Source organism: Mirounga angustirostris, unplaced genomic scaffold (genome assembly GCF_029215605.1).
Source record: "Mirounga angustirostris isolate CCGP_5_RB_7025 unplaced genomic scaffold, mMirAng1.0.hap1 SCAF_4, whole genome shotgun sequence".
NCBI lineage: Eukaryota > Metazoa > Chordata > Mammalia > Carnivora > Phocidae > Mirounga > Mirounga angustirostris.
In genome coordinates, this window is record NW_026991712.1 from 165180873 (window position 1) to 165200615 (window position 19743).

Consider the following 19743-nt stretch of genomic DNA (forward strand, 5'->3'; position numbering starts at 1 on the left):
TCCACCCCCACTCCTGCCAGAGACACACTGGAGAGTCTTGGGGCAACTTTGTAAATGGCCACAGAACAGAGGCAACTGCCCAACCCTGATCCCTGCCCTTCTGACCACCGCCCCCTTGAGGGCAGGCATCTTCATCAGAACAAGGGGGCAGTCTGGGTCATCAGATACGGCCACTATGAAGGGTAATTTGGCACAATGGTTTACAGAGACCCAAATGATTACTGCCCTTTGACCCAAGAAATTGTACCTCTAGAAAGTTGTCTTCAAGAAACAAGCATGGACACATGCAACATTTTACCTACAAGGATGTGTCAGCACACTGTGCTTAAGGAGGGACTTGGGGAGGCCTGCGGCTAGGGCAGTTTGGGGCTCTTCATTAGAATTATGTGACGATCTACTGGTGGCCCTCATCTCTAGCAAGTTCCATGGCAGGCCTGTGCAATTAGAAGGCCATTCAACAGGGGAGCGTCAAGGATGGGCCTCCAGAGCTATTTTACTCTTCTAGAGGGTTCCAGTCTTCCTGCAACCCAAGAGAGTAAGTCAAGAAGTGACTTACAGGGACCATCCCGAATAGTCTTGCTCTCCATCAAAATCCTATTGATCTCTCTCTTACAGAAATTACTAAATACCTACTAGCATTGTTGCTTAAGTGCAACTGTTTTATTTTGACAGGCAAGGCCAAAGAGAAGTGTCTTCGACCTCTCTTCCTGGTCTGAGAACCCCGAGGAGCCCCTAGTGGAACTGCAGGCAGAGGGTTTTAGGAGAAAACTCTCAATACAATCTAATCTCAACACTCTTAATAAAGACTTTTGATATAGATTATCCTTGTAATCTTTACTTGAGAAATAGGCACAGGAGGTATTATTATGCCATTTTATAGGTGAAGAAACTGAGGCTTGGAGAGAGGCGGAGGGACCTGTCCAAGATGACAGGGCTGGGTGCCAGAGTCAAACTAGAAATCGGATTTGCTCAAGCCATTTCCACTGGGGAATTTGCTTTGCAAACCCCAGTACTTGGTTGAGCAAATAACCACATGCAAATGGCTGGATCCCTACACGAAACCACCTTTGCCCTTCATTCCCAGCCTGGCGGCCACTTGGGATCTGAGCCTGGCCAGGCTGAGGGTCAGAGTAGCCTCCTCTGGGGTGGCTGGGACAGCCCCTGCCCTCTAAGGGCTCTCCTGCTCCCTCTACCCACAGACAGCAGGCTGCCCTTCCCTCACAGCCCGACACTAAGAAACACTTCCTGCCTGGAGTTCTCCCTGACTGTTCCAGATCCCTTTCTCAGAAAGACCTCAACACAATAATGACAGTAAGGAGGCTGCCATTTACCAACTGCCTACTTGGTGCCAGGCACACCGACACTCAAAGCCAGGTTCTCTCATCATCCCCATTTTATAATTGAAACTGAAGGTCAGAGAGGTGGAGTGACTTGGTCAAGGTCACATAGCAAGTAAGCAGAGCTGAGATTCCCGCTCTAATCTGCCTGACTCCAAAGTCCAGCTGATCGGTCCCTTAGCTGTTCAGGGGAAAGACAAGGCATCCTGACTGCAGGCTCGTGAATATGCCCTGTCTTAGGATACAATGGGCACAGCCCCGGGGTCCGGCACCCACTCATCCAGCAGCCTTAGGACCTGTCTGTCCCTCCCAGCTGTTGTCCACCAGGGAAAGCGTGAAGGGAACCCAGGAACTGGATATACCTGTCTTACCCATCTCAGTATCCCGAGCAGCCAGGCCCAGAGGTGACCAACAACATGAGTTGCATAACAGAATGAATAAATGAAGGAATGATAATCAGAATTCAAGACAACCACACACAATTCAACAGTTTACAAAGCTCTTCTGTCCCCACTGGCATTCTCCTCAGGAAGCAGGGAACAGTTTCATCCCCATTTTGCAGAGGGAAGCCCTTTGCTCCAGGCCACAAGGACGGGGAGACCGAAGGGAGCACCGCACTGCAATGTTGAGCATTGGCTCTCAGAGACTCAGTTCTCCTCATCTGTGAAATGGGGTGAGAAACAGGCTGCTCTGCGCATTCCTGCCCTGGCCCAGGACTGCCTACTGCACCAGCTCTTCCTCGGAGTTCTCAGGGAGCTACCCTCACCTCCTCCTCTTCAGCTCAATGCCAAGTTCGGGCTTCCCAAAAGCCCACCTTGGTCAGGGAGGTATGGGGAAGAAGGTGGCAGGCCTAGGGTCCCATGGCTGGGATAGAGCATCCTCTCTGCTGCTTGTCAGGCCCCTGGGAGGGCAGGGATAGCCCCTCACCCTGGCTGGACAAACAGGCCCACAGAAGGGAAGGGTCTGCCCTGGGCCACTTAATCTGATCCCCACGGTCTCTGCTTAATTTCTCCACGTCCTTCTCTGGCTGGGCGTAGTAATGTAATGATTCAGTCTGTGCCCCCCGCCCTGGCATACACCTACTGTGTGTCAAATGCAGGGAAGGCGGGCAGGGGATGACCATTTGCCGAGCTCCTACTGGGTGTCAGGCCCACTGCTAGGTACACTTCAGGACTATCTCAGGGGAGCCTCCCAGCAAGCCTGTGGAGTGGGAATGCCCCTGTGCAACCCTGGGACCTGCACGACGTGGTGGGCCATCGCCAGAGGTGAGTGGGGAGGGTGGGGAGGGTGGGGAGGGCTGGGCTAAGCTGCTCAGACCTTGTCTTAAGGGAGGGGTTTTAAGCAGGAGACTGGGCAGGTGTGTGTTTAGGACAGGTGGACACGGCAGAAGGCCACGGCTTGAGCAGAGGCATGGATGTCTGGAAGCACGAGGCAGGTTCGGGTCCCTGAACCGCTACCTTCAGGCTCCAAAAAGAGAGCCAGAGAGGGGAGGTAGTGAGGGACCAGCCAGGCAGGGGCACGCTGAATGCCTGCTGAGGGGCTGGGTCGGAATGCTGGTGGGGAGAAGGCGTCAGGAGGCTACAGAGCCAAGGGGACTGAGGTCAGAGGGAGCAGCAGTCTGCGGGCCGAGCGCAGGGCAGGAATGGGGGCAGGGGCGGAGGAGCCAGGTGGGCTACGGCTGCGTGGTCCTGTGGGGACAGGCAGAGACATGCTGCTGGTTGCGTAGGATGTGCCAGCCTGTCTTCAAGCCCCAGAGAGAAGCCAAGACTGCTATGAGCCGTGAGACACACAGCCCTGACCCTTACAGCGGGGCGAGCACACCACCATTTCGTTTTTCTTGCTCTGCAAGGTGAAGAAAGTTGCAGAGATGGATGAATGAAACACCTAGCGCTGCTTCTGAAAACAGCGGGCCCATCCACCATCCGCCCATCCAGTCGTTCTGGATACATCCTCTGGGCCACACTGGGCCCAGAGCTGGGGAACCCGAGGCATACGGGGGAGCCCTGCCATCCAGGAGCTCCGAGCTAAGTGGAGGAAGGAGCCATGTGACCTACAAGCTTCTGCAAAAAAAGAACTTTCGCCTGAGACCTGCTACATGCCACCAAGGACCTTCCAGCCTGACCCTTCCTGGCCTCATGCTGCCTGGACCCTCTGTGAAGCTCTGTGCCATGACCCCAGGCTCCTTATCTCAGTGCCTCCCAGAGCTCCCACCCACGGACCACGGTCCTCTGCCCCACCCACCTCATCCCTGGGTGGCCCATCCACTCTAGGACTTTAAATACTGGCCAAGCCCCAAGTCTCCACCCCCAGACCAGGCCTGTCCCCGGAGCTCAGGCCCACCCTCCAGCTACCTCCCTTTTGCTGTCTCGTGGGCTGCTCAGACTCAGCAAGCCTAAACTGGACTGGGTCTTCCCCTAAGATGTGCACCCCCTGGAGCCATTCCTGACTGTGAGCGGGAATCCCCATCTGCCCAGACGCTTCTGCCACAGACACACATGGATCCCCAACACGTCCCCACCCTTCCCTCCCAGCTCTGATCCACCACCAGCCAAATCCCCAGGACTGCGTTTCCAAATTCTCCCTCAAATCCACCCACTCCTCTCCACGAGTCCCAGCTACGATCACCGATCACCTCACCTGGACCGTGGAACAGCCTGCTTTGTTTAAAGCCCAATGCACCTGGGTTCAAATCTTGGCTCCAACTCACCAGCTGTGTGATCTGGGGCAAATCACTTGCTCCTTCCCCTCTCCCCTCCCCCCCCCCAGTAAGGGATGAGCAACCCAGAGCCAGGGACCTGACCCAGGATGGAAAAAAGGATCAGGGAGGACTTCCCAGTAGATGTCATACCTGCTTTGGGTCTTAAAGGATGAGTGGGAGTGAGCCAGGCAACAAAGGAGTGGGGAGCATTCCTGGCAGAAGCAGCAGCCTGAGCAAAGGCCCAGAGGTGAGAAGCAACACACGTGCGAGGAGCTAAGCATTCTGGTGTGGACTGGGAAAGGGGACATGAGGCTGGAGCCAGCAGCCAGGGCCTGACCTAGAAAGCTGATGAAATCCTAAGCCTGGGGTCTGGACTTGAAGCAATGGGTGATGGGGCAGAATCTGTGGTTTAGAAAGACCCCTCCAACTGCTGAGTGTGGACGGGACCGGAAAGGCCAGGAGAGGAGGTGGGAGGACACCCATTAGGAGGCCCCTGGAGAATGGGATGGAGGGGAGAGGCAGGGAGGCGCTGAGCTGGGACACGGAGGAGTCATCAAGGAGGCCTGGCTATCCTGTTGGGAGCTGGAGGCCAAGGAAACATGCAGCTCACCGCCCCCCCACCACCATGTGGCCCAGGAGGACCTCAGGATCCCCACGCAGACGAACACGGTCACAGGAACATGCAGACAGCACCACACTTGGACACACATGACAGACACAGACCTGTGGTCCCAAACATGGACAGATGGGGACACAGAGCAGGAACCCACAGCCACCAGGACATGGAGTCACAGGTGGGCGCTGTCGCAGGAGGGTGAGTGCACATGGCCTCTGGGACAGACCCAGAGGGAAGCAGTGAGGGCACGCAAGAAAGTTGGGATGAACACAATGCCTTAATCCCCCCCAAAGAACAAACCCCTCATTGACAGATTGCAACCTGGAATCACAGGCTCCTTACCTAGAGTGTCCTTTCCCACTTGGTGAACTTCTACTCATCCTTCAAGACCCAGCTCAAGTGTTCCCTCTTCTACGGAGCTTTCCCTGAACCCCCAGTCAGTCACTTCCTCTGTGTTCCCAACAGCACCTTGTATATGGGAATAACAATAACAATAACAATAACAATAAAATGGCAGCTACCATTGATTTCAACACCTACTACGTGCCAGGCACTGTGCTGAGTATGTCATATGCATCATGTCACTGAGTCTTCCCGATGCCCCTATGAGATGTGCAATTAACAGAAGAGGAAACTACAGCTCAGAGAGGTTGACCAACTTACCCAAAGTCACACAGCTAGCAAGTAATGGAGTTGGATGCCACCCAGATCTGGTCCAGCACTACAGGGCCGATCACACCCTGGTGTGGCTATCTGTTTCCCTGGGTGACTTCCCCGCCAGACTGTGAGCTCCTCAGAGTTATAACTAGTGCTCGTTCACCCGTTCACCTTTGCCATTCCAGCACCTAGCCCAACATGGTCTCAGAAACTCTCCATAGAATGAAAAAATACAATAATATCCACTACCTTTTCTTGAGCACTTACAATGGGCCAGGAACTGTGTCGGGATTTTTACAGCCGTTATTTTACTGTTGCAATAGACCCATGAAACACATGAGGAAACTGAGGTCCAGAGCGGTTAAGTGACATGCCTGAGGTCCCAGAGCCAAGTCTAGATTTGAATCCAGATCTGCCCATGACCCTTTCCCAGGACGATGGCCCCTGAGGCCAGCCTTGTAAGCTCCACAAAGGGCCACTGAGGAAGGTGGCAGGCCCTGGCACCTGGGGAGGTCTAGGTATAGACAAACCGACACAAAGACGACAGGCAGCCCAGGGCGGCATGTGACTAGCCTTGCCCACCGCAGGACAGCAGGGTGCGGTTCAGCAACTCTGTCCCACCCCCATCCCTAGACCATCCCACAGCCATTAAAAACTGAGATTTGCCCAGACCCCGTGGCCGCAGAGGAATGAGCTCCTAACGAAGCAAATGGGAGAGAGCAGGACCCAAAACTGTCCGGACACTATGATTACAAGGAGGCAAAAATAAAAACCTGCGTCAGAAAAAGCAAGCTGCAGGGAACCACACCCAGAGGGAGGGCTGGGAGAGGTGGCTGGAACCGATCTGGTTTTTGTCTTTGTTTCCCTGATTTCGATTCTCTGCAATGCCGTTCAGTTGCCTTTATAATGAAAACAATAAATTTATTCTCAAAGAAAAGACAGAAAATTGTTGGGAGCCCAAGGGCGGAGGGGAAGCAGATGGAGGGTCTTGGAGGCATGGAGGCGCAGGGGGAGGCCGGGGTCAGCTGATGGTGGGCACTCACCTGACTGCTGGCTTGCCAGGCCCCACATGGCCCCCTGTCCTCCAGGTGTGTGTGACCCGGCTAGGCGGCAGGGGATGTCAGCAAGGGCTACCTGGCAGACGGGACATTCACTGTGCACTTTGGAGCTGTTTGAGGGTGGGGAACCCTCTCCAGCACCTTCTCTGCCCTGGTCCAAGCCCCCGTTGGCTACTGCAAGAGTCCCTTCACTGGTTTCCCCGCCTCTACCAACAGCCCCCATTCCATTCTCCTACTGCAGTTGCCGTGAGATTTCTAAAATACAAAAGCAGATCATAATATTCACCTCCTTAGAACCTTCCATGGCTCCCTACTTCCCTCCAGACAAGGTCTGGACTCCTTGGGCCTTACATATCCGGCCCCCGCTGACCTCTTTGGCCTCAGCAATTGTTCCTGCCTTACACTCTGCCCAGCCAGCCAGAGAGCTCCCCCAGGGTTTCACTTCCTTTTTATTTCCTAACCTTCAGTCAGGCTGCCTCCTCTCCCTGGAACCCTCTGTCCTCCCCGCTTCACTGACTACCCCGAATTATCTTCAAGCACCAGCTTATGGACCACTTTCCTCCTGAAAGCCCTCCAGGACAGCCCCCTTAGGCTGTGTTGGGTGCCTCTCCTCTGTTCCCTTTGTGCCCTGCACGTCCATCATCAGAGCACATATCCCCCTATTTTCTGTCTGTTTTCTTGCCCATCTCTGCTGTCAGGCATGCTGTCAGGGCAGAGTCATGGCTGAGTAATTTGTCTTTTAAGGCCTGCACAGTACCTGATAAATGTTTGAATGAATGACTATATAAATGAATGAATGAATGCTCTAGATGGAAGGAACTTAAAGGGTCATGGCCTGGATAGAGGAAAGTCCTCTCCCTCACCCTGGCACCATACTGTCCGCCGGTGTCGCTCTGTTCCCTATTTCCTGTATCTAAACCCTATCTTCCTAAGTGAGCTGAGAAGGGGCTGTGTGTGCTCCGTAAAGACGAGCAGACCAAAAAGGATGTTAGCGGCTAACCAACACAGAAAACGGCTCTGCTTCACTGGCAGTGAAAATTAAACAAGCCTCACTTCTTAAAACAGCAAAAAGAAAGAAGAAAATGATAATACCCAATGCTGGTGAGGGTAAGATGAAACTGGCACTGCTAGGCATTATTGGTGGGAGTGTAAACTGGAACAAACATTTTTTTTTCTTCAAGATTTTATTTTTAAGTAATCTCTCCACCCAATGTGGAGCTCGAACCCACAGCCCCGAGATCAAGAGTCACACGCTCCACCAACTGAGCCAGCCAGGTGCCCCACAATCATTTCTGAAAACAGTCTGGCAATAATGTGTCAAGAGCCCCCCAAAAATGTTCAGACTTCCTGGCCTAGTGATCCCATTCTTGGTCATCTGTCCCTGGAAAATAACCCAAATACAGACAAAGTTTTATGTACAAAGCTGTTTGCTTCAGTGGTTTGTTTTTTTACAATAATGAAAAATGGAAAGAGCCAAAATTTTAAATAGGAGGATGGCTCTGTAAGTCATGTTCACAGTGACATAGTCTGCAATCATTAATAGCCAATGTTTACTGGCATTGCCATGACTCATTCAACACTCCTATCAACCTTACCAGGAACTGAGGCATGGACAGATTAGGTTAACTCGCCCAAAGCCAAGCATGTACAATGTGAACCCAGAAAGTCAGGCTCCGAAGCCCATGCTTTCCACCTGACACTGGATCTGTTAGAAGGGAGGATTGGGGGGCGCCTGGGTGGCTCAGTCGTTAAGCATCTGCCTTCAGCTCAGGTCATGATCCCAGGGTCCTGGGATCGAGCCCCACATCGGGCTCTCTGCTCAGCGGGGAGCCTGCTTCTCCCTCTCCCATTCCCCTTGCTTGTGTTCCCTCTCTCGCTGTGTTTCTCTCTGTCAAATAAATAAATAAAATCTTAAAAAAAAAAAGAAGGGAGGATTGGAACCACCCTGAAGTCATGTAGAAAATACTCATGATACAACAGTTGTCAGGCGGATGGGCTGGGGAAGATTTCTTAAATTGTATGTGTAGACGGGGCAATGAGATCTATATAAAAACCAGTTACTGAGAGGAGGGAAGGAAAAACCAGAAGGCTAACAGTGATGGTGCCTCAGGCTTGGGGTGAGGGCAGAAATGGTAGGTTTGAGTTTATCTCTTTTCCCTATTCTCTGACTTTTCTGCAGGGTAGTTACGTGACTTTCTTAAGGCATATTTTTCCTAAAACTAAAGGTTCAGCAAGCTTAGGCCAAGCAAGACAGCCCAACCCCTGCCCACAGCTCCAGTAGGATTCTGGCCTCAGGCCCTGCAGGTTCACTGGGAGGAGAGAAGGGCTCAGAGAGGCAGGGGGCTTGCTCAGTCCCACAATGAGCCCTCCAGCTCCACCCCAGGCCCTAGCCAGGAGCAGAGTCAAGAAGGGGCTCCCCATCCTATGTGGGGGCTTCAGAGGGGAGGACCAGGCCAAAGCCTGCCCAGGTCACTCACGCCTGCTTGAAATCTCTCTTGGGTTCCCATCACTTTTGGGGTACAGTTCCAAATCCCCAGCACAGCATCCAGAGGCCTTTGCCAATGAGGCTCTGTGGGCCACATGCATCCCAGCAAGTACATCCCCACAGCCTCCCTCCCTCCAGCCTCCCTACACCCCATGCAGGTCCCCTAAAACAAGTTGTGCTTTCATGCCACCGTGCCTTTGCACAGGCTGTGCCCTTCCACCTAGGGCCATCACCCCGCTGGAGCCCTGCCAGGTTCCCATCAACCACCAGTCAGCTCGGGTGTCACAGCCCTGGGGAAGCCTCCTTGCTCACCAGCTCTTCCACAGCTGTATTTGTGGCCTCTCCCCTGAACTCCCCCAGCTTCCTGGACCTCCTCCACCACAGCACTGACCCCACTCTGCTAGAATTGCCTGCTTCCTTGTCCACCCAGTCCCCCACATAGCTGTGAGCTCTCCGAGATCAGGGCTTGGGTCTGGTTCTTAGTTATAACCCCACACCCCGACTTGGCCCCATAGCTCACCCGGCTCTTCCTTCAGGTCTCCGCTAAAGGGCAGGTTCTAACTCTCTCCCCAGCACGAAGTGGACTGCTCTGTCATCTACCCCCACAGCCCCCTGCTTTCTCTGCCACCTCTCTATCATATCACGCCTCCAGTTACTCCCTCCAGTCATGACCCACAAGCGCAGGGCCACCAATGCGGCCCCAGAGCCAAGTGCTGACCACATAGTAAGTGCTCAGATGCCTAGTTTGCGCCAGGTGCTCAATAAATATTCACTGAGAGAAGGGCTGTCCCTGAGAGACAGGAGGGGTCTGTCCACGTGGGCCTTACAGACTGAGAAGTTTGCCAGGAGAGCCAGAGGGTAGAGGGAGAGCATCCCCAGCAGAGGGGTGGCCTGTGCAAAGACATGGCAAACTGCTAGCTTCCTAGGGTAGCAGAGGGTTCTCAAACATGCTCCCTGCCCCAGGGTGACAACAAGCTGGTGTTGGGGCCCAGCTGAGCTGTGGGGTAGGGGTGTTCCTGGGAAGATGAGCTCATCCCACTGAGGGGTGCACAAAGATTTCATGAAGGTGGGACTTACTAATGGGGGAAAGCGGAGAGGTCAAGAGATGCCAGGGAAGGGCAGGCCAGGCAGTAAAAAGTTCATGTGCAAAGGCCCAGTGGCAGGAAAGCACAAAGCATCACGTTTGGTCTGGTGTGGGTATAGTGCGGGAATTTGCAGAGGACGGAGGGAAAGGCAGTGGGGCAGTTCACAAAGGGCCAGAGTTCCAGGCTAAGGTGCTTGAATAAAAGGCCATGGGGGGCCATGGAAAGTCTCTGAGCAGGGGAAGGCCAGTCAAGGTTTTCAGTGGACAGGTCAAATGTGGTCAGAAGGATGTGCCTGGAAGTGACAGGCAGGAGATGGTCCAGGGGGAGAAGCTGAGGTTTCCCGTCTTCCCAGCTTGAGATCCCCACATGCTCCAAGTCTGCCTCTCATTCCCTCTGCCCTCCATGTGTCCCTACTCCATGCGGCCCAGAGTGCCGAGCCCCAGCTGCTGGGCCCCACCCCATCCCCAAGACCAGGCCAGCCTCGGGAGCTTGCTCCTGGGAACTTCCTGTGAGGACCGAGGCTCCCAATGGTCCTGGATCCAATTAGGCTGGGTTTCCGCAGCCCCGCGGGGTTGGAAGGGCAGTTCTCATTGAGAGGGAGGGACTGATCGGAGAGAGCAGGGCTGCTATCTGTGCCCTGGTCAGTGGGAGCTGGGATGCTGCCCTTCCCCCTCTCTGTCCCTCCCTTTCCCCAGCACCAGCCACCCAGAAACACCACCCTCTCCGGGAGCCGCAGGGCCCTCATTTAGAGAATGGGCCAGATTACCCTTCTCAGGCTGAGAGAATGTTCTGCAGGCTTTGAACACATGCCCTTCTCTACTTCCATCTCCTCTGGAGACCCCCAGCTCCCATCCTCACAGGGAAGTCCTTCTACCAGTGCGAAAGGACAAGAAGAAGAGGAACAGAGTACTTGGTCCATGCCAGGCACTGTTAGATACCTGACAAGCATTTCTCCCAGGCTCCTAATGACCCTGTGAGGTAGATCCTGTGAGCATTTCAAAATACAGCACACATTTGGAAAGAGGCTAAGAACATAAACAAACAGCTAATGACTTATGAAACACACATCCAGGCACCCAAGAAGCCCTTACCCCATGCCTCTTCTCCCAACCCCTAATGTCCCGCCCTCCTGGCTTCTACCCTAATCTCTTCCTTGTTTGGAGTCAGGAATGAGGTTCAAGCCCAGTCACGGTACCTGGTGAGGGCAGAGGGAGCTCGAACCCACCGCCACCAGCTTGCTGTGTGAACTCTAGCTAGTCCATTTCCTCTCTGGGCTATAGCTCCCTCCTCTATACTTTTTTTTAAAGACAGGCTCCACGCCCAGCATGGAGCCCAAGGCGGGGCTTGAACTCAGGACCCTGAGATCAAGACCTGAGCTGAGACCAAGAGCCGGATGTTTAACCGACTGAGCCACCCGGGTGCCCCGCTCCTTCCCCTATAAAACAGTTGCAACTAGGGCGCCTGGGTGGCTCAGTGGGTTAATCATCTGCCTTCAGCTCAGGTCATGATCCCGGGGTCCTGGGATCGAGCCCCACAATGGGCTTCCCTGAGCAGGGAGTCTGCTTCTCCCTCTCCCTCTGCCGCTCCCCTTGCTTGTGCTCACGCTCTTTCTGTCAAATAAATAAATAAAATCTTAAAAAAAAAAAAAAAAAAACAACCAGAAACAAAGAATAGTTGCAGCTAAATCACAGCCTGGGTTCCTGGACCCTCTGAGGGACAAAGTGGCAAATCAGGGGTTAAAAAGTACAGTTTCTGTACCAGATACCGGGGTCAAAGCCCCAGCTCAGGCCCTTGGGATTGTTACCCAACTGAGGACAACAACAGTGTCCCCACAGCACTGTCGTTTGGATTAAATGAGTCAAGTCTTGAGAAGAGTGCCCAGTGCAGTAAACTCTGTAAGCCTTAGCTGTTGTTGTTCTGTTAGTAGGTTCTCTCAGGCATAAGGCAGCCCTTCCCAACATTCCAAAGACCCACATGGCAATCTGACCAACCAGGGAGGTTAACTGGGCTGGGGGTGGGGGGATGCAGTAGCTCCGAGAGGCATTCAGGACCCACAGGGGCTGCTCCACTGTGGGCTGGAGAGCCGAGTCTGGGATTAACTCCAAAAGGGAGAGCCGACTGCCGAACCCCGGCTCTGGCCTGGCCCCCAGGAGCTTTCTAGATGGGTCCTAGAGGTCTGGGGCTGGGAACCCCTGGCAGGTGGTCACAGTCTGTTCTCGTGCTGTGTGTACCTCAGGACCCCCAGGGGCAGGCAGCCTGTGGGGCAGGTCAGAAGAGCTGAGGCCCGGGGTGGAGGCCGGCAGACAGAGTGGGCCCTGAACAGGGCAAGTCAGCAAAGGGAAGGTTGGGCTGGTCAGAGAGAGGAGTGGGGAGGGCCTGGGGTGGACATGTGGGAGGGGTGAAAACAGGCCACAGAGGACCCACCACCGGCCCTGCCCGACCAGGCCCGCCTTCCCCTCCCCCCCGCCCCCCCCCCCGGTCTTGGGGCTATCACCTTCTCCATGTTCCCTGATTTGCCGCCTCACAGCCTTTGCCCGGGCCGTACCCTCTGCCCAGAATGCCCTTCACCTGGAAAACGTCACAGTTCAGATGATCAGTTCCTCCAAGAAGCACCTCTGCCCTACATACACCACGATCGTCACTCATTATAGTAAACTTAACACCAAGAAGCTATATGGAAGCCCTCGTCATAGAGAAATACCTCTTTCCTAGCATTGACCAAAATCTGTATAATCAGTCATCAGTCGTGTGCTCTTCTGTAGAATGTCTGTCTCCCCGAAGAGGGTAGGGGCTACATCAACTTTCCTCACCTCTATCTGCAACCCAGAGCACGCGGCCTGGTATATAGTAAATGCTCCAGAAATACCATGGAATGCAGGCGGGCTCCACCACCACAAGCCGGCCCCGGGCAGGGTGTGGACACACACGCGAGTGCAAGGGCGGACGCAAGGGATCACGCCTGAGGCCCAGGATGGGAGGCTATGTGCTCATGGGAGGAAATGAATGTGTGCGTGCAAGGTGAACCTCAGTGTAAGGCACGCACGTGCACAAGTATGCCTGCGTGCAGATGATAAAGCTGGTGTGTATCATGAGTGTGCACGGATGCGAGCACACTAAGGTATGTGTGGCCTTGGACAAACCCTAATCCTCTCCCTGCCTGCTTTATTCTCCCAGTGGATAAAGCGAGGTTTGCCTACATAATCCGTGAGCTCTACCTCTCTCCAACGAGGGCATGACTTTAGATCTCAAAGGGTTCTCCAGGAATTGGGTACATAAACACCATCAGAGACAGACTTTCTTGGGTCTCCAAGAGAGAACTGTCCTCTTTCCCCGAGTGCCCCAATACCCTGAGTGAGCGCCCAGTGCTCCAGGGACAGGAGAAGCGCAGAATGCGTGCCCTGGACACACGCATTCGCTGACTGACTCCGACGTTCAGCACCATGCACAGCCCAGTGGGGAGAAAAAGGCTACCGAAGCCATGAAACCACAAGGTCAAAAGCACCGGGAATCCATAACACTAACATCGCTCCCTAAATGTTATTCACAGGGGAAGTGCAGCACTTTACACTTTGTAAAGAAAATCTTTCCGGCAATGACAACTGTCTGACAAGAAGACAGTTGGAGGCCCAGTGAGGAGGGAACTCCCCGCCACTCTGGCTGAGATCAGAGGTCCTTTTGTCAAGGGTGTGGGAAGGGGATTCCTGCTCTGCGCAGGAGTCGGCTGAGGTTGGGCTTCCCCTCCACAGCTATGGGATTCTAAGGAGGAGTCCCAGAGTGCTGGGTTCAAATCCTGCAATGCCCCTGACAACTCCGTGGACTCAGGCGAGTTACCTAATCTCTCTGTGCCTCCATTTCCTCATCTGTAAAATGGGGGGGGTGATAACAATGAGAATGCAATACGTTAACGTTTATAAAGTCTTTTGGAACATGGCCTGACACAAAGTACTCTGTGCTGCTAAATAAGTAAGGCAGAGCAGGTCCCTATTGTAAGGTTATAAATCCCAGATCAGATCACACGAAGACTCCAAGTGTCAAAGGTCCTGAGGTGGAAAGCTCCTCAGATGCTACGGTTCTGAGATTGGAAGAGACTGCGATTCTTAGATGCCATGATTTAATCATCTTATTATTTCCTAACGACAGCCCACAGCCTCCCGGGGAAGGAGAGGACAGAGCTCAGGGGCCCTTCATCTCCCAGGTGCTGCCCCATAGCCAGGGTCAGCGCCATCCCTGGGTTCCCCGGCATTTCCTCGCCTCCACTAAAGCCCCCGCCGTGCCGTGCTGGAACCACCTGCCCACTTGTCCACATGGGGTGGAGGCAGGTTCAGCAGTGTAGATAGGCAAGAAGTGCAAATAAACAAATCAATGAGAAAGCTTCAGGTACTGATAAGAGCAGCAAGAGAAACTGGACAGGGCACTGACATGAGAGTGTCGGGAAGTGGGAAGCTATCCCAACGCAAGTGGTCAGGGAAGGCCCTCGGTGGAGGCGACCTCTGAGTGGCAACTGATGAAACAAGAAGGTGCTGGCCATGCACACATCTGGGGAAGAGTGTTCCAGGTGGAAGATATGCAAAGGCCCTGCCAACAATCTGGACATTCAAGGTGCAGAGAAAGCAGCTGCTGTGGTTGGAGGTGGTGAGCCTGGGGGCTGGGCAGGGGAGCAGAGGGGTGGGCAGGCCCAGCCAGACCATGAAGGGCATCCATAGACTCCGCAAAGGACTTTGGATTTTTGTTCCTCAAAATGCCCTGGAAACATCTGAAGAATGTCAGCAGGGGAATGACAAGCCCGGGCAGGGCTTTCAGGGTCCCCAGATTACTTGGCTCATCCTGAAAACAACATGATGGTTTTCAAAACTCAAGGTGGGGCCTACGGTGGTGATCAACAATCCCTATCATTCAGTTGGTGTATTCTGAGCTCCTACCACATGCCTGGCCAGGGCTCAGATACATCCCACATACTCTCGTTATCACCCCCTACACGGAGAGATTCACATTATACCCATTTTAAAGATCAAGAAACTGAGGTTCAAAAAGGGGAAGAGTGTGCCGAAAGTGACACAAGCCATGTACCATCCAGTGCAAACTGTAAAGTCTGATCCACAAATGGGACTTGGTCCCAGGACCCGAATCCACCATCATGACAGTCTGTGGAACTAACTCTTCTGGTATTTTCAAACCAAGAGACCTCCCCCATGACACATGTAGGTGCCCACAAATACTGCCCTGGCTGTGCTCCCCCCACCTGCAGTCTTCTTCCCTGTTGGCTTCAGAGCCCGGGAGGACTGTCCTTGTACCTCACATGGCTGTCCAGCCTGTGCTGGGTGAGCTGGAGACCAGATGGATGGAAGGACAGAAGGATGGACTACTGAAATGGCTAACCACTAAACTAACAAGTGGACAATGAAAAGAATAAAGGAATGATCTAGAAAACCAATGAATGAATAAACTAACTAATGGCTAGTGGAAGGAAGGAAGGAAGGAAGGAAGGAGGGAGGGAGGGAGGAAGGAAGGAAGGAAGGAAGGAAGGGAGGGAGGGAGGGAGGGAGGAAGGGAGGGAGAGAGGAAGGACGGACTCTGCTTTAGAGAGAGGCAGGGCAAGGAAGTGTCTGCCCAGAGAAGGATGGGCCAGGCTGGCTTTAGACCCAGTCCACACGTCACCCCCACACCAGCTTCCTCTCCACCTGGGGCCATCTTGCCTCCATATCCCAAGCCCCTGGGACACCCCGTCTCTGTGAGCGGCCGGCTACTGTAGCACCCACTACCCATCACCAATCACCAGCAGCAGCAATCACTGCCGCCCAGGGCCCAGTGGAGCTTAGCGGAGGGTGGAGTGGGTCACTCTCCCTCTGAGTTTCTTGTAGAGGAAGGGAGACGAGCCCAGGCCTCTGGTCCTAGGTGGGACCCAAATTGCTGGGTGACTTCAAGCCAGTGGCTTCCCCTCTCTGAGCCCAGATAACCTCTCAGGGCCTTTTCAGTTCTGACATTCTGTAGGGTTGGGGACTCTAGATTTTTACACAGTCCCTGGGTCAGCAGAAGAATTTGAGAGACTAAACACCAGAAGGTGGGGAAAAGCCCTATCTACAAGCACCAAAGCCCACCTAGAAAAAGACCTGGACAAGGAGTTTGGAGGCTTGTGTTTAAGTCCTCCTCTGCCACTGCTCAACCTCTCCAAACCTCAGTTTCCTAAATTTTGAAATGGGGTTAAATATCCCCACCTCAACAATTTCACCCCAAGCAAGTTTCTGGGGGAGCCTGATGTGATAATAACCATGCACTCCACTGTGCAACCTGCAAAGTTCCATTCACAAGGAAGGATTATGCTGGCCCGGGGCGGGGGGGGGGGGGGGGGGGGGGGAGGGAAGTGAAGGGGGACATGCTGTCCCATTCCAGTTTTGTCCAGATTGACTCTTCCAGGAGTCAGGGCCTGCACAGAGAACAGTGGAGAGAGCCCAGAAGTGGGAGCCTGAACATCAGGGTCCCTATCTTAGCTCTCCTTCTAACTGGCAGTGAGACTTTGGGCAAATCACTCCCCCGCTCTGGACCACAGTTTCTCCATCTGAAAAATACCTAGCTTGGTACCCTCTGGCCCAGGCATGCCAAGTTCTGCAACCCTGAACCCCTAAACCCCAGCCTTCGATCCCTAACTCTGCTCTCAGGAAGCTCACATTGTCCTGTGGAGCCAGGATACAAACCAGGAGTGAGACTAGAGGGGTCTCCCCTCCAGGAGATGCTGGGACAGGGGCTAGAAGGGTTCAGGGTCCTCCCAGGACAAACTTTCCCAAAGGAGTAAAGACCAGGCCCAACCTGCCTGATGCTTTGGACAGCGCCAGACCTTTGGGCCTGGTCTTGAGACCCTCCTGCCGCCTCCAAAGCCAGCAGGCTCTGACCTGTCCAGCAAGATACTTAAGTAACTTCACCGAAGTCCAAACTGCCTCCAACAGAGGAGGCTTCAGGGTGCGGGCAAGAGTAGCAGAAAAGGTTAGAAGGGCACCACCAGGGAGAGGCTCACACTAGCAAACGAGTGCCCCCCTCAACCAGGCAACCTCTCCTCCCCCTCCCCTCAGACAAGACCCACTGGGGCCCCTAGCCTACACCCTGACAAAAGCCCACCACCCAGGGGCATCTGCCACCAGATGCCACCTCCAGAGGCCAGGAGGCCCACCAGATCAAAGAAGGGGCTCTCCAACTGCCAACCGCCAAACACACACACTTGCCGGAGGGCTCCAGAAGCCACTCCAGCGCCCAGGGCATGATTCCCGCCTACAAGGGAGCCCCCCCACCCCCCTCCCCCGGCCACCCATAAAGGAGACGGCCCCCTCCTCCCCACACACACACTGTTCCAGGGCAGGGCAGGGGAGAGCAAGATTATTTCCTCATGCCAGGGGTCTGAGCTGGAAACCATGGGCCCACTCAGAGCCCCTACTGCCAGCCCTCTCCCCCAAATCTGAGGATCTAGTTCCTTACAATGCCATTTTTATAGAGCCTTTTCCAAAAGACACTTCCTGGTCCCCCCAAGTCCCCATCGCCAACCCTCCACGTGCCCCCCGCAGCTCTGAGGAAACCGGCAGTTAACTTTTTCCCAAAAATCCTGCAAAGGCGGCTGGCTGGGGGGAGAAATGGGCCCCGAGATCCTTTCGCGGCATTTCACCGCCTTCCAAAAAAAAAAAAAAGAAAAAAAGAAAAGAAAAAAAAAAGAGCTTAAAAAAAAAAGAAAACTTTCGGAGTTAACTTTAAATTCCCAGCCCTCCCCCCCAAATCGCCCAGCGGCTTCTTTTTTTTTTTTTTCTTTAAAGTGCAATTGCATTGTGTCTCACCTCCCCGAAAGGCTCGCGGCTCTCGCCAAAGAAAAGGAAAAAAAGCCAACCCTTCGGGTGCCCCCTCTGCTTCCAGCCGCCTCTCCCACATTCTCAGACAGTTTTATTAAAATTTTCAGACAAAAGAAAAACAAAAATGGCAGCCTGGCTTATTTTTAAAACAGGACAGGGACGCCATATTCTGCAGATCTGCAAAAAAGGGGAGAAATCCGGCACTGGCCGCTCCACCGGGCCGGCTGCAAAGTGCGCGAACCGCGCCGTTTGCAATCCGTTTATTTGCATTAAGCCCCATGAATCATTGTTTATCGGAGAATTGCAGCAGGTTTGAATAGCCCGGCTTAAGAAAACACACAGACACACACACACGCACACGCACACAGACACACACACACACACGCACACGCACACACTCGGAGAGCAGACCCAGACACGCCGCCGGAGACACTTCCTACCCGCGCGCCGCCGCCGCCGCCGCCGCCGCCGCCGCTGCTGCTGCTCCGGGCCGGGCCCGAGGCGCAGGCAGCCCCGGGCCCTCGGAGCGCCCCGGCCCGCGCTGACAGCGCCCGCGCCCGGCCCGCGCCCCCGCCCCCGCCCGAAACTCGGCGCAACTTTCCCGCGGGCGGGCGCTCGGGCGGGCGTCCGCCGCCGCCGCGCCCGCTCCCCGCGCGCCCCGGGCCCGCACGGACCTGGCTGTGCTGGCGGCGGCTCCGGGACGCGGCCGCAGCCCCGCGCCCGGCGGCCCTTGCAGGGCCGGGCTGGGGCTCCGGCTCCGGGCTCCGGCTCGGGCTCCGGCTCGGTGCGGAGCCGCGCGCAAACCTTCCGGGTCGCCTGCTGTTCACTTCTGGGTTCTGCAAGCGCCGAGGCGGCGGCGGCGGCGGCGGCGGCGGGAGGCTGGGTCTGCAGCGCCGCGCGGCCCCCCGTGCGCTCGGCGAGCCCCCGCGCCAGGCGCCCGGCTCCGGGGGTGGGGAGGGGGCCGCGTCGGGCCCCCGCCTCTCCGGCTGCGCAGCCCGTCCGGCCCCGGGGGCTCCCGCGAGTGGGCAGCGCCGGGCGCGGGCGACGGCGCGCGAGGGGAGGGGGCCGGGCGGGGGGCGGGGGCGGGCCGCGCGCTGGGGGCCCCGCTCGGGCCCCGGGGCCTCGTCTCGCGCTCGCCGCCGCCGCCGCCGCCGCCGCCTGGTAAAGTTGCGCCGCGCCCCCCACCCGCGCCGCGCCCGAGGCAGAGCCACAAAGGAACTCCTCGCCCCCCTCCGCCCGCCCGAGCCGCGCGGGGAGGGCACCGGCGCCGGGCCCTAGGCCAGCCCCTTCCCCAGCGCGGGGGCTCCCGGGGCCCCGGCGGCCGCGGCCATTGTCCCGCCCAGGCCGGGCCGCCGCTTCGCCGCCCCCTCCCCGCGGTGATGGCGGGCTGGGGACCCAGGTCCGGCGGGGCCAGGCTGCCCTTGGGGGGGGAGGGGGTCTCCTGCGCAGACGGCAGGCAGGAGGGGACCCCCGGAATGGGTCCCCACACCTGGTAACCAACGACCGTGCTCAAAATCCCCGCTGAGATTTGTTGTTGTTGTTGTTAAGACGAGGACATGGAGATGGGGGCAGAAGTTTGTACTGGCCAGGCCACCCCTCCCTGTGTAGGCTCCGGCCGTCCCTGGCCCTAGGCCCGAGCCCCCAAAGGGTGGGGCCGCCTGAGGCTGTCAGCGGCTCTTCTCGCAGAGTCTTAACAGAGGTGGCACCGGCTGTCCCCCAGCTCCAGACCTCAGAGCCATCTGCGTGTGACTCCTCCTCCCGCCTCACCCTCCCCAGCCAATCAGTCACCAAGTCCTTCGGATTCGGCCTCCCGGGCTGTGTCAGCTTCCAAACTTCACTTCTACCTGAGGAGGCGTCCGGTCCCTGGGTCCTTTCACCGACTCAGACTTCTGTGACACTCACTGCCACCCAGCCTCTAGGCCAGAAGAATCAAGGCTGGCTCTGCCCTCAGGGAGCTCCCAGTCCCCAGGGAAGGACAGACACA

At 55.7% G+C, this 19743-nt stretch overlaps 1 protein-coding gene across 5 annotated transcripts in view; it reads right to left on the reverse strand.

Annotated features, from left to right (window-relative positions):
- ZNF362 (zinc finger protein 362) overlaps nucleotides 1-19448 on the reverse strand; it is a 38946-nt gene extending 19498 nt beyond the window's left edge. The window contains exons 1-2 of one of the 5 annotated variants that reach the window (XM_045898145.3): nucleotides 18434-18717; nucleotides 4994-5119 (exon numbers count right to left, since the gene is read on the reverse strand). In XM_045898145.3, the coding sequence (XP_045754101.1) occupies nucleotides 4994-5031 (38 nt within the window). In that variant the 5' untranslated portion in view covers nucleotides 5032-5119; nucleotides 18434-18717. Of the gene's footprint in view, nucleotides 1-4993; nucleotides 5120-18199; nucleotides 18308-18433; nucleotides 18760-19248 lie in introns of those variants that run through there. The other 4 variants (XM_045898146.3, XM_054512997.2, XM_054512996.2 and 1 more) reach the window with 4 other exon arrangements.
- Nucleotides 19449-19743: the final 295 nt, after the last annotated feature.